Source organism: Argiope bruennichi, chromosome 7 (genome assembly GCF_947563725.1).
Source record: "Argiope bruennichi chromosome 7, qqArgBrue1.1, whole genome shotgun sequence".
Taxonomy (NCBI): domain Eukaryota; kingdom Metazoa; phylum Arthropoda; class Arachnida; order Araneae; family Araneidae; genus Argiope; species Argiope bruennichi.
The window spans coordinates 2401967-2414676 of record NC_079157.1 but is presented as its reverse complement, the minus strand read 5'-3'; the positions used below and the strand labels follow the sequence as shown (position 1 = coordinate 2414676).

Here is a 12710-nt window from a genome sequence, read left to right as displayed (position 1 = left end):
TTGCCAGTAGCCGGAGTAGAGATCCATAGACGAGAAATATTTTGCCCTCTTCAGGCAATCCAAGGTGCCGTCAATACGTGGCAATGGATACAAGTCTTTCTTGGTCATTTTGTTGAGTCGGCGATAATCAACACAAAAACGCCAGCTTCCATCTTTTTTCCTGACCAAGACGACTGGAGATGACCATCGACTTTCTGATGGTTGAATGATGCCTCTTTCTAACATCTTGCTTACCTCCTCGCTGATAATGTGGCGTTCAGATGGGGACACTCTGTAAGCTCTCTGACTGATAGATAAGTGGTCGCCTGTGTTTATTCGGTGTTTAACATTGAGTTGATTTCCTTTCTTAAAAGTCCTTTCTTGATCGAAAATATCTGAAAACATCTGGAGGAGACGCAACATTCTTTCTTTTTGGTCGATCCTCAAATCCGGAGCTATCATCGTGGTATAGTCGATGACACCCAACTTTGCCTTTGAAGTGGTTATGGAATAAAGAGATCCCTCGTCTATGGCATTTACGCAGTCTTCGCGTAAGGGTTCGGCATACCCGATGCACATGCCTTTAGGGATAAGCTGAGGTTCTCCTTGCCTGTTGGCAACCCATAATTCGGTTTTATCATTAAGGAGCGTAACTATAGTAGACGGAATAGCAACTTCCTTGTTTAAGAGGAGCATCCTATTTCCCTCTGCTATTACGTCTATAGTTCGATGGTTCTCACGGCCTAAGACAGTAATATTTCTGATAGAACGAGCAGGTGCAGTATAGTCCTCTAACGTGAATAAACGGCTGAAGTCTGGAGTTTGGGATTCTCGAATAACGTCTTGAAACAAAAGCTCCGAACGGCCACAATCTATAACAGCTTGAGAAGCTTCCAAAAAATCCCAACCAAGGATGATATCGTGACTGCATTGCGGCAAAACAATAAATTCAAAAGCTTGAGGTCGGCCATTCATTTCGAGACGAAGCGTACATTTTCCCACTGGTCTCGCGTAATTTCCATCGGTAACTTTTAAAAGAAGATTGTTAGTTGTGGGAAATATAACTTTCTTCAGTTGGCGACGATACTTCTCCGAGATTACAGATAATGAGGCTCCAGAGTCCACAAGGGCAAGTACTGGCTCATTGTCGACGATTACTTCAATATTGTTTCCCGACATCTTTGCGGCAATGGGAGGATTTTTGTCACTAGCGGCCTCACCCCCAAGAAAGGTCGCACCGCTTAGTTTTCCTCATTTCGGCGGCTAGGAGATTGACTGGATCTTCTATATAGCGACGGAGATCTATAGCGGCATGTCGGCGATCGTCCTCGTTATGGGCTCGGCGACAAACTTCGGACTGCTGCTCGGCTGTATTCTTCGGCATAGCGTCCCTCATTCAACGGCGGACGGCCGAAACCTCTCCTATTAGCCCGATATGCCTCAAAAATAGCTTTATGATCTCGGCAGTATTGAACTACATGACCAGGGCGGCCACAAGGGAAACAGACGGGTCTTCTATCAGGGGTGCGCCAGACATCTGTCTTCCTCTGTGGTTGCTGTGCTACGGGCGTATTTCGTCTGGCAACGTCAGCATAGGTAGGTTGGCGTCTTGGTTTGACCTTTGTCCGCTCTGTTGTTGTCTGTGACAATGGAGCCAAAGAATTTTCCACTTCCTCTTGAACAATGGCTTCAATGCCTTTGTCTTGGGATTCGGGATCAACTACTGGAGATATAAGGCGCTGGACCTCCTCACGCACTATTCGACGTACTAGTGATACCAGATCCAGTTGCTGGTCAATGGCAGCCATTGGTACCACATTTGGGAGCCTTTAAAACTTCCTACCCCGGATCCTCTTTTGCTGCATCTCCTCGATCTTTCTACACCATTTAATAAAGTCCTCGGTAGGGATTATTTCTTTCATCAGTAGTGCCTGGTAAACATCTTCGGCGACTCCTTTCATCAAATGAGACACTTTCTCTTCTTCTGACATATCTGGTTTGACTTGATGGCATAATCCCAACACGCTTTGGATGTACGACTGCGTGCTTTCGCCAGCTTTTTGAGCTCGATACTTTAGCTCATCTTCTGCTTTCTTTGCATAGTGCTGTGTTTCCCCAAACACCCCTTTTAACATCGATTTGAAAACATCCCAGGAAGTCAATTTATCTTCAAACCATTGTTTCGCTGTGCCGTCCAGGAAGAAGAACACATTTGCGAGACAAGTCATGTCATCCCATCTGTTGAATTTTGACACTCTGTCATATTCTTTAAGCCATTTGTTTGGATCCTGTCCCACGTCTCCTTTAAATACCGATGGATTTCTGTATTGTGAATGTGCTGGTGTCAGGATGACAGATGTGGTTTCTTGTTCCATAGGCATTTTTCTTGTCTCTCTGGGTGGTGGATAATAAAGTTCAAATTCTGGTTCTAGGCCTTTAAGGCGATCGCTTCTTCGTAGATCAATTTCCACGCTGACTGGAATCGTACCCGGCGCCTCCACCAAAGAATGTCACGTAGATACTCTAGTGTTGAACTCAATGACGCACACACGAGAAGTAGAGCTAAACCAATTTATTAACTGAACACAGAACTGAGAATACAGTAACTGACAAACCTTCTGCTTTCATACAAGCAGAGAAAGTTCCAGAATACTCTTCTGGAGACAGTAAGAAAATTCCACAACTCTTGTCTGGTAAATTAAAGAAATGTCCAGTATCTTCTGGAACATGAAATAAAGAAAAACATAAAATCAAGGAATTAAGTATTTACAGATACTATTAATCGCATTGTCTCTAGCGGGATTCGAACCCATGTCTCTTGATCATGAGACCAGTGCCATGACCATTCGTCATGGAGATTCGACTGTCTTTCTTCATTGCGGCAATATTTTTAAAGTATATTTTAAATGAGAATAAAACTGTCAAATTTTACTGTTAATAAAGTTTTGGTGATTCCAAATATTAATATCATTTTTACCATATCTTCCTCCCCTTTTCTCACTATTTTTCAAAGTGACTCCGCTGATTTAGTGACCATGGACTAATATAAAAAAAGAAATTGGGAAAAGGTCATCGGATTCTCAAAACAATGTATTATCACAGTATGATATACGTTTTTTCCTCAGGACATAATCAAAGGCGGCTTATACAATCTTCATTTTAAAGCGAATACATATAAAACAAATGGACAAGATATCCCCGCAAGAGCTGGTGATTTTGGAAATAGAATTGAAAAAAATAAAATAAAATAAAAACTGAAATCTATTATCGCAAACTTCAAGTTATCATGTGAGAACATTATTATTTTTTATTTATTATTTTTTTTTTTGTATTTAACTTCTGTACATTTGGTAAGCTTTTCTTCTGCACTCATTTCTTGTATATATATTTATTTATTCAAGAGCTGCAACGTCTTCACTATTTGAAACTGAGTCACTCAGCTTTTATCGTTTCGGACGTATCGTTCGGACGTTCGGCTCGTATCTCATCTCCTGAAAATGGTGCTACAATAATGCAGACTTTGGCACACATTAAAATGCATCGTACTGCAAATGAAAATTTCTTTTAGAGGGGAAAAGCCACTAACGAACTCATTTTCCGTATGGCGAAAGACAATATGAGGAAATAAACATTATTGTGTCCAGCAGAGATGCTGCATCTGAAATCCCTCGACTGAACCCATTCCTTATCCAAGCTTACATTAAACAGCACAGAAATCGGCACAGCAACATTTTGAATTTGAAATTTACAAGGCAGGGAAAGATCATTTTCACGACATCGGATCCCGTGTGCGCCTGTCTAAACATTATGCTTAGAAAACATTCTTGACATACCCGTTTCGACCGATGTCTTTTGGGAAAATATGACAGACAGATTCTTAACATTTGATATACCCACTCAAAATTCGCTTGAAGAGTTGGCTGAGGAATTAACACATAATAATGATGTAGAAATCCTTGAAATGAGAAGATTTGTGAAATCCAACTCGACTCCAGACTCCTCTCCTGTTCTCGTGACAATAGGCACCGCGTTACCAGAATCTATTAAAATTTGGTTTACGAAGCAAAAAATCCAGAAGTTTGTTAACAAACCCCGACAATGCATGAAATGCCACAGTTACATGCATCCAACAAGAATTTTCTCAAAACAGATCTGTCATTTATGTGGTGAAACACATGATGGCCAATGTCAAAGTCCCAAAAAGTTCATAAATTGCCCGGATCCGCACTCGGCGACATCGAACGCTTGTTCCCATTGCATCAGAGAACGACAAATACTAAAATTTAAATGTCGAAACCACCTAACGACTGGAGAGGCCAGACGCCTCTTTCAACGGTTCTCAAAATCAAGTTATTCTAACACAGTCAAATCAAACATATCTGTAAGTGAAGATGAGGAAACTGTAAACCAAAAAATCGAAGCTATAGTTAAAAATATCACAGAGAAATTAGAACAACAAACACATATGCTCATTGAAATTTTTCAAAAAAGCTGTAGAAAAATGACTGCAAAGTGTTTCCAGCATGTTTAATCAAGGAAAATCGAACAAATCTCCCGGGAGAAAAAAAAAGGCTACAAAAGTTGTGACTCAAACTACAGGCAATGGGATGCAGTGGTCCTTCAAGTTTAATTTTAAAAAAAAAGATTTTTTTTTTTTTTTTTGGTTAGGTTCTACTCGTTTTCCTTTTTTCGTTTTTGTTTTAAGTGTTTTAAACGTTGGAATTGCTTTTCCTCCTTTTCAAAATTCGAGTTCGAATTTTCGTATCTGCTTTTCACATCTCTTTTGCTTTTTGTTTCTTTTAAAGCCCCAAGCTGGGAGCAGTTTCTAATAATCCTTTTTACTGTCTTTTTTAATGACATTTCTGCAATGGAATTGCAGAGGAATTAAAGAGAAAAAGCTCTGGCTTTCAATTCCTCCTTTTTCTACCTCTTCCTTTTGGGTCTTTCACGAGACTTTTCTTTCCGAAACTGATATTTTTTCCTTTCCGAACAATTTTTTTTTCCGTACACACAGACAAAATAGACCGGGTGGTGGTCTTCTAATTGGTATTCCCGCTAACATGTCCGGTAGAATAATTCCCAACAATATTAGAGAAGATTTTAACTTGGAGCTTTTGGCAGTCAAAGTGCAATCCCAGAATATTAAATTCAACAAAATCAATCTATATTCTCCACAATTTTTTGATATTGACCAAGCAAAACACTTCCTTGATTCTCTAACTTTACCTACTTTTATCTTCGGCGATTTTAATTTGCACCACACTCTTTGGGGAGCATCCCGTTCATCAGCTTTCAGCAACCATTTCGTTGATTGACTAACTTATTCACATTTCATAACTCTCAATACAACTATTCTAACGCACACTTCCTTAAGAACTCAATCCATCTTAGATCTTACTCTCTGTTCATCTGATATTCATAATCAAACCTCTTGTTATGTAAAGGATTCAACTTTCGTTAGCGATCACAACCCAAAAGTTGTTTCCTGGCCAGTTATAGAAAATGTCAGTCGCAACTTAAAAACAATTAATTGGACGAGAATCACACAACAAATACACGGATTTTTTTAATAATGCCAACTAATGTTCCATTTAAGGAATTACGGTGAATTCAACTAAGATAATAATCCAAAATACTTCATTTAAGCATTTAAGCTTTTGTCGCATTAGTCTTATCCTCCTTGGTGGAATCTTTTTTGCCATAATTATGAAAAGCTCAACAAGTACTTTCGGAAAAAAGCTATCAGAAACATTTCTAAAACAGATTGGATGAAACACAAAAAATTTGCAAGTCGGTTTCTTTTTCATGTTAAAAAGGCAAAAAGAGAATATTGGAAAAAAATTTGCACAATATCTCGTAATTCAAAAAAGTTTTTTTTAATTCTAAATAAGCTTTCGAATCACACAAGTCCGAACTCTAAACACAACATTGTTATACAAAACAATCGCTATATTTGCGATCCTGCTCATCAAAGAGAATTATTTGCAAAGACTTTTTCAAATCAAAATACAAATATGGAACCTATTCCCTTGGATTTCTCTGGAATAAATTCCTTCCTCAACAGTAAATTCGAAATTTGGGAACTTCAGAATACAGTCCATAAAACTAAAAACTCTATTCCTGGAGCTGGCAACATCCCAGCCATCTGGTTCAAAAATCTCAACAACGATCAACTTCAAATTATTTTGGAACTATATCAACATCAATTTGATTCAACTGACATCCCCAAACAATGGAAACATGCTCTAATTATTCCGATTCCGAAACCTAACAAAGACAAAACCAAAGTTTCTTCCTATCGGCCCATTGCCCTAACCTCAGTTTTTTTAAAAGTCTTTGAACGTATCCTCACTCAACGCATTACTTACTACCTAATTTGTAACAAAAAACTACACAATAGCTTAAATGGTTTCATACCCTTCAGAGATAACCAGATTGCAATTTACAATATTCAGGCAAAAATCACAGAAGCTTACGAACAAAACAAAAAAAAAAGTTTGTTGCTGTGGATTTCGATATCAAAAGTGCATATGATTCTGTTCATATTGACAGCCTTATTTTTAAATGCTTACAGCTTAGTATAACAGGCAACATGGCAAAGTGGTTATTCAACTTCCTGTAAGCCAGAACTTTCCAGATTCACTGGAGGCACTCCCTTTCTAGTAACAGGACACTGAACAAAGGGTTACCTCAAGGAAGTGTTCTTTCACCAGTTCTGTTCGTTATCTTTATGCACGACTTCTACGAAACCATAAATGAAGGAGTCGAATGTACTCTCTTTGCGAATGATATCTTTGTCTTCTGTGGCCATCATTTCTGGGAAATCATTATAAAAAAATACAAAACCCAATGGAAAACATATACAAGTTGTGCAATTACTGAAAACTAGAAATTACTCCAGTAAAAAGTGCTATAAGTGAATTGCCCAAGAAAAAAATTGCAATGTATCCAGGCATTTCTTTTGCGGGACACCCTTTAAAATAGAATGAAACGATTAAATTTCTTGGTATTCATTTTTCTAAAAAGAATCAAAACTCAGTTATCTTTAAAAATCTTAGAAATCATGCACTTAAAAAGATAAATGATCTCAAAGTATAAGCATCAAAAAACCATGGTCCCGGAACTAAAGATATAATTAATATTACAAATAATATCATTTTCAGCATTTTATTATGGTTGCATAGTAATCAACAGGTTTTACGAGACTCAATTTAAAGCATGCAACACAATTCAAACTATTGCCCTGAGAATTGCTTTAGGACTCCTAAAATGTTGTCCTTCCGAAAATTGCTTCTCAGGAAATTCTTTCTAAAAAAATCAAGAGATTAGCTTCCCAGTTTTTAATTCAGCAAATTTACATTCTCCACTTTCAACAGAGCACTCTCATAATAATCCGGAAATTCAGTTAAGTACCAAAGACAAAAAAATCTATTTCGTGTATACTCAATAATTTAAACGTTTCTACCAGCCAAATTATCACCTTGCCTGAAAAACCATTGAATAGCTCTAAATACTTTTCCTTGCGGATTTTAAATGTCAAAATAAAAATCTGTCTTCGATTGAAATTAACAGCTATTTTAATGAATGCATTCGAAATTTCTTTCCTGATCATTTTATCATTGCTACTGATGCATCCAAAACACTCCAGCACACCTCAATTGCTGATTTTTTTTTCCATTCAAAAATTCATGTTTCGAGTCCATCCTGTCAATTCCATTTTTACTGCAGAAAGTTTAGCCATTTCTGAAGCCCTAGATGTTCTCGTTGTTCCTGTTAAAGATTGTCTGATTCTTACAGATAGCTACTCTGCGCTTACGTCTTTGAAAAATATCCCCATCCAGTCGCGAAAAATTATTTGACGTATAGCCTCCAAAGTTGAAACTTTAACCAAAATAAATAAAAAAAATATCCTTCTTGTGGGTACCTGGTCACTCTAATATAATCTGAAATGAGCTTGCAGATCGCTTAGCTAAAGATGAAAATACACTTTAGATTGAATGGATCTCTCCTGAAGATATAATTTCAAGCCTCAAAAAAGAATCGCATCAGATCACAATCAATAATTATAGAAACAGTAAATATTTCATCGCCTTAGGAGACATCCCTAGCATTGAAGCACTATCTTCCTGGTCCAAAAATCGGTGGGAAGATGTTGTTTTGGCCAGACTAATCAGCAAAACAATTATAACACCAGGACTGTTGAATCGTTTTTATCTTCAAAATGATTCCCTTTGTCATGCATGTAATTGTATTAATGATATTGAACACATAATTCTCATTATAGAGACAAGTATACACATTATAGAGACAAGTTGTGGACTTTTCTACAGTTAGATAAGCAAGATATCTCCTTCAAAAATGTTTTGGGTAAAATTACTGCAAACAAGATCAATCTGCAAGTTTCTCTTCAATCACTGAAGCACTTCAACATCTATTCATTTAATTGACCACATTCTGTTGTGGTCTCTTTGTGTCTCTTTTCTTTATTCACTATTCTGAGTTGCGGGAACTTCCGTCTTTTTATACCTCTCCTTTTCACTGGAACTTTAGAATCTCAAATATGAACTAAATTGCATCATCGCAACTGTTTTTTAATTAAGTCTTTCAATTAAGACAATTCGTAAGAATTCAGAGAATGTATAATTTGGAAATTAAGTTGTAACTTTAGTTGGCTATAAATCGCCAAATGTGACAAACTTCTGCATTATTTTCTAATAACCCTATTTAAATTAGTTTAAATTATCCTTGAAACAACAATCTTTATCGATTAAACAAACAATATTTCAACTAATATGGCTTATTTTTTAAAAACGTTGCTCGATATAGGCAATAACACTGTGATTTCCAAGGGAAATACTACATTAGCAGAAGATAGATAATGGAAAAACTATACTGTGAAAGCCGACTCCAAATGAAACCACATTAGCAGACGATAGATATTTGAAAGCAGACTACAAAATAAAAAAAGGGATAAATATCCAATTTGTTCCCTTCACATTTTGAGGCTTCAACAATTTGTTGTCTTCACATTTTGAGACTCCAAAAACCGCAATTTTAAGAGATGTTTTCAATTTTAAGAGATGTTTATTTAGATAAAATGCGATATTTTTATGAACCGTTTTTTAATTGTTATTCCTGAGGTCATGCTTCAAAGGTGTCCCGTGTTTTATTTTTGAAACAGTGCTTCAGCTAATTATGCTTGCAGTGAATAATTATGCTTTATGTCTGCATTTTTCTCTTAATTGTCACATTCTCCACTCGGAAATTATCAATAATATAAGTAGATTTCCGGTCTATCTGCTACTCACTGGTTTTAATAGAAAGAAAGTGATTTTCTCAACCAGAGTATTTATAATATATTCATCGCATGTGTTATACTTTATTAACTATAAGGCATCATCGGAAGTATTTTTTTTTGAATAAATCTGGACATCAGAATACTCTGGTACATCCCATGGATTAGAGTAAAAGAAATCCACAGAACTGGAAACCTAGCTATAATATTTTCAATCGGACTGTTGTAAGTTTTCTGAGCAACTTTCTGTTAAAGAAACTACTTCTAATATTATCATCAAAAATATTATAAATCATTAAAGGAAACATCACATTGAAGCCATTTATAATTACTCTTTCTATTAAATCAAACTGGCTACAATTCCTGTCACTCTATTCACATTGTTTATCTACTACGTGTTTTAAGCAAAATATAATACGCCTGTGACTGTATGATTCATTTATTTTTTACTTCATTGTAAATCAAATTAAGCATTAAGAAATATTTGGTGCGTTTAGCATAATACCAGTTTATATGTAATAAAATGAATCAGTTTCCTTCTTTCAAACATCTTGAGGCCGCTAAAGAAATCAACAAAGCAGGCCGTTTCTGATCTTTTAGAGAAAAGAATCTTTATTCCAAACTTCGATTTTCCTAAAAATGTTTTCAGGTTTAACTTTCTAAAGGCTTGAATAGTTCTTAATATTTCGGAGAAGGTGGTGGTCATTCTTGCTGTTGTTGTTGCTGCAACTGATGTTTTCTTTTCCTGCCAACAAAATCATTTGCCAAATTCCTAAGATTATTGGTATTTTTTACTTCCGAAAAGGGCAAGAGGTAGAAGTTTCATTCGTCAACCACTGGAGTGTGGAATCAAAAAACTAAGGTATCGTTTGACAATAAATTTAAACTAAGAGTTTCCAAACCAAATATCGAAATTGGGGCTGTTTTTGACTCTGAGCATCTCTGCTCCGCTTTTTGACATTTCAGAAAAGATGTTTTTACAGTTTATTTGTATTTCCCTCATTAAAGTAGGCTAGATGGCGAATCCATTTTTAGCGAGACACTAGAAAATCTTAAATATATGGTTTTTTTTTTTTTTGCAATTTGCAAAATTGTATTGAGTTAAAATCTTCATCAAACCATGCAATAGCACTATTTTTTGGTTAAATTATCTCCAGTGTTTCTTACACATAGTTAAGTGAATACGGACCTCCAGATGTGGAACTTTTTTACTAAGAGAGTCATTATGTCTGGCGAATTGTTACTACATCCAGGTGTGGGAAAACAAATGTGTATCACGTCGTTTCAAATAGATCCCTCGTGTCTTCAAGGCAGAGGAGTTTAAAACATCCCGATGCTAAACATTTTTTCCTTTATGAGGAGACTCCATGATGTCAACAAGAACCGATCGATCACCAACGACGATTGTCGTTAAGTGTGAAACCCATGTGCAATTCAGCCGGTTTTAGCTGCAAATTGATTATAATTGCCATGTGCTCAAGAGGCTGTCGGCCACAAAGATGGATCTTTAACGGACACTTCCTCGATCGGGTTGAGACCATTAAGGAAGCATTGCTGAGTGAAAGGGAACTCAAGTTTACCAGTGGAAACTGGTGACGGGTATCTGATGAAAATAAAATCCGGCTTTTTTTCCAGAGAAAAAGAGGAGAAAGGCTTCGAATTAGAATTCGCAGTGCGGAAAGATTCTGATTTTTTTTTTAGAAGCTCCGTGTGATTCGGGTTTCTGTGCTAAGGTCCACCCGATAAAGATCGGTGTATTTCTGGAGTGGTCCTGGAGTAGCTGTTTAGAGTTAACAGCCTGTTTGCGATTTTTTGGTGACTTATTTTCTGATTTGATCGAGGAGCTATTTCGTGAGTGAACTGTTGTTTGATTTTTGTAAATAATAATAACCTATATGATAAGAAGTTGTTCGTTGTAAATATACAGGGCTGTAAATAAAAGAACTCTTTTGTTATGTTACTCTCTGATTTAATCGGTCTTGATCAATATATTACATTAGTAATAAAATGTTTTCTTTTTTTATAAAAGTTTATTTATGAGCTATAAAACGTCTTTCGGAAAGAACATGAGCTCTTCGCCTATGAAAAAAATTTAATGTCCTTGAAATGAAATGTGTCACTATACATTCCGTTTCTCAAAAGTTAAAGTAGCAATTTAAAAGTTTGAAAATTGCTATTGTAAAAAATAGAAGGGAAAGCTCTTTTAAAATTATTAATAATTATTCTTTTTTCTTAAAAATTATTTTAGTTTATATTGCTTATTAATAGTAAGCAAGTTTAATATTGCTTTCAGTACTTCCAGATAACAAAGAAGATGAACTTATTTGCTCGAAAGTAACACGGATTTCGAATGAACACCGCGTTTTAGCTTATAAATATCCACTTGTAAACGTAAAGATTGTCGAACGTAATTAATTTTTTTTTTCAAATTTGAAATTAGGCACTAAAAATTATCAGCCAATTTAACTCTTTATATGTCGACAGCATTTAAAAGTGATTTCTAAATCATGCTTTTGTCTTCACAATATGGTTATTTTTTCTGATGGTATTCAGACTAATACGACGAAAATAGCTCCTACAGCAAGCAGTACAATATCAACTAAAAATAAAAATCTTTAATCATAAATTAAATCAGCCAAAATATCTGAATTGATTTATTGTTTTTTCCCTTTCCCTGGGCTTATTTTGCATCAAAACTTTGCTAATGATGAGGAACTAAAATTGGAGAATTGATACAAAAATAAATCGGTAAAGAAAGAACCAAAGGTAAAAGAAAGTAGCAAAAAATATGCTTTTGTTTACATGCGTAAATCTTTTGATATAAGTAATTATTTCCGACTGAATGACCTCTTTTTCAATCGTGCAGGACGAAGGCATCCATCAGCTGGAGGCCCTCCTCTTCACCATCAAGAAGATCAACGCCGACCCGAACCTGCTCCCGGGCATCCGGCTGGGCGTGCTGGCGCTCGACAGCTGCGACTCGGCCACCTACGCCCTAGAACAGAGCCTGGACTTCATCAAGGGCTTCATTGCTCGCAACAATGCGCACCACGAACGCCAGTTCCGCTGTTCGGACGGCACAGTTCCCACCTTCCGGGACGGATCTTTCGATAGGGTGATGGGGGTAATCGGTGGACAATCCTCTTCTGTCTCCATACAGCTCGCCAACCTGCTCAGACTCTTCAGGGTTCCACAGGTAAGCTCTCCTCTGAAATTCTGAAGATTGCCGTATACTGCGGGATGGCTCATCATTTTCAATAACTTCTATAATAGTTTCAAGAAGAATTTTCGATTATCTTATCCTATTTAAGATAAAGTTCAAAATGCTCTGTAATCACAGTTTGGTTTTGGAAACCTATTTTCATTTAAATAAATATCAATTTAAACAAATTGATATTTATTTCAATGCTTGAAGTTGTTTTCAATGCAACTCAAA

The 12710-nt window shown here is 36.3% G+C and overlaps 1 protein-coding gene across 2 annotated transcripts in view; it reads left to right on the top strand.

Moving 5' to 3' along the window:
* LOC129975659 (metabotropic glutamate receptor 3-like) overlaps nt 1-12710 on the top strand; it is a 171145-nt gene that overhangs the window by 73963 nt on the left and 84472 nt on the right. For both annotated transcript variants that reach the window (XM_056088765.1, XM_056088766.1), the window contains exon 3: nt 12141-12470. In XM_056088765.1, coding sequence (XP_055944740.1) covers nt 12141-12470 — 330 coding nt within the window. The remainder of the gene's footprint in view (nt 1-12140; nt 12471-12710) is intronic.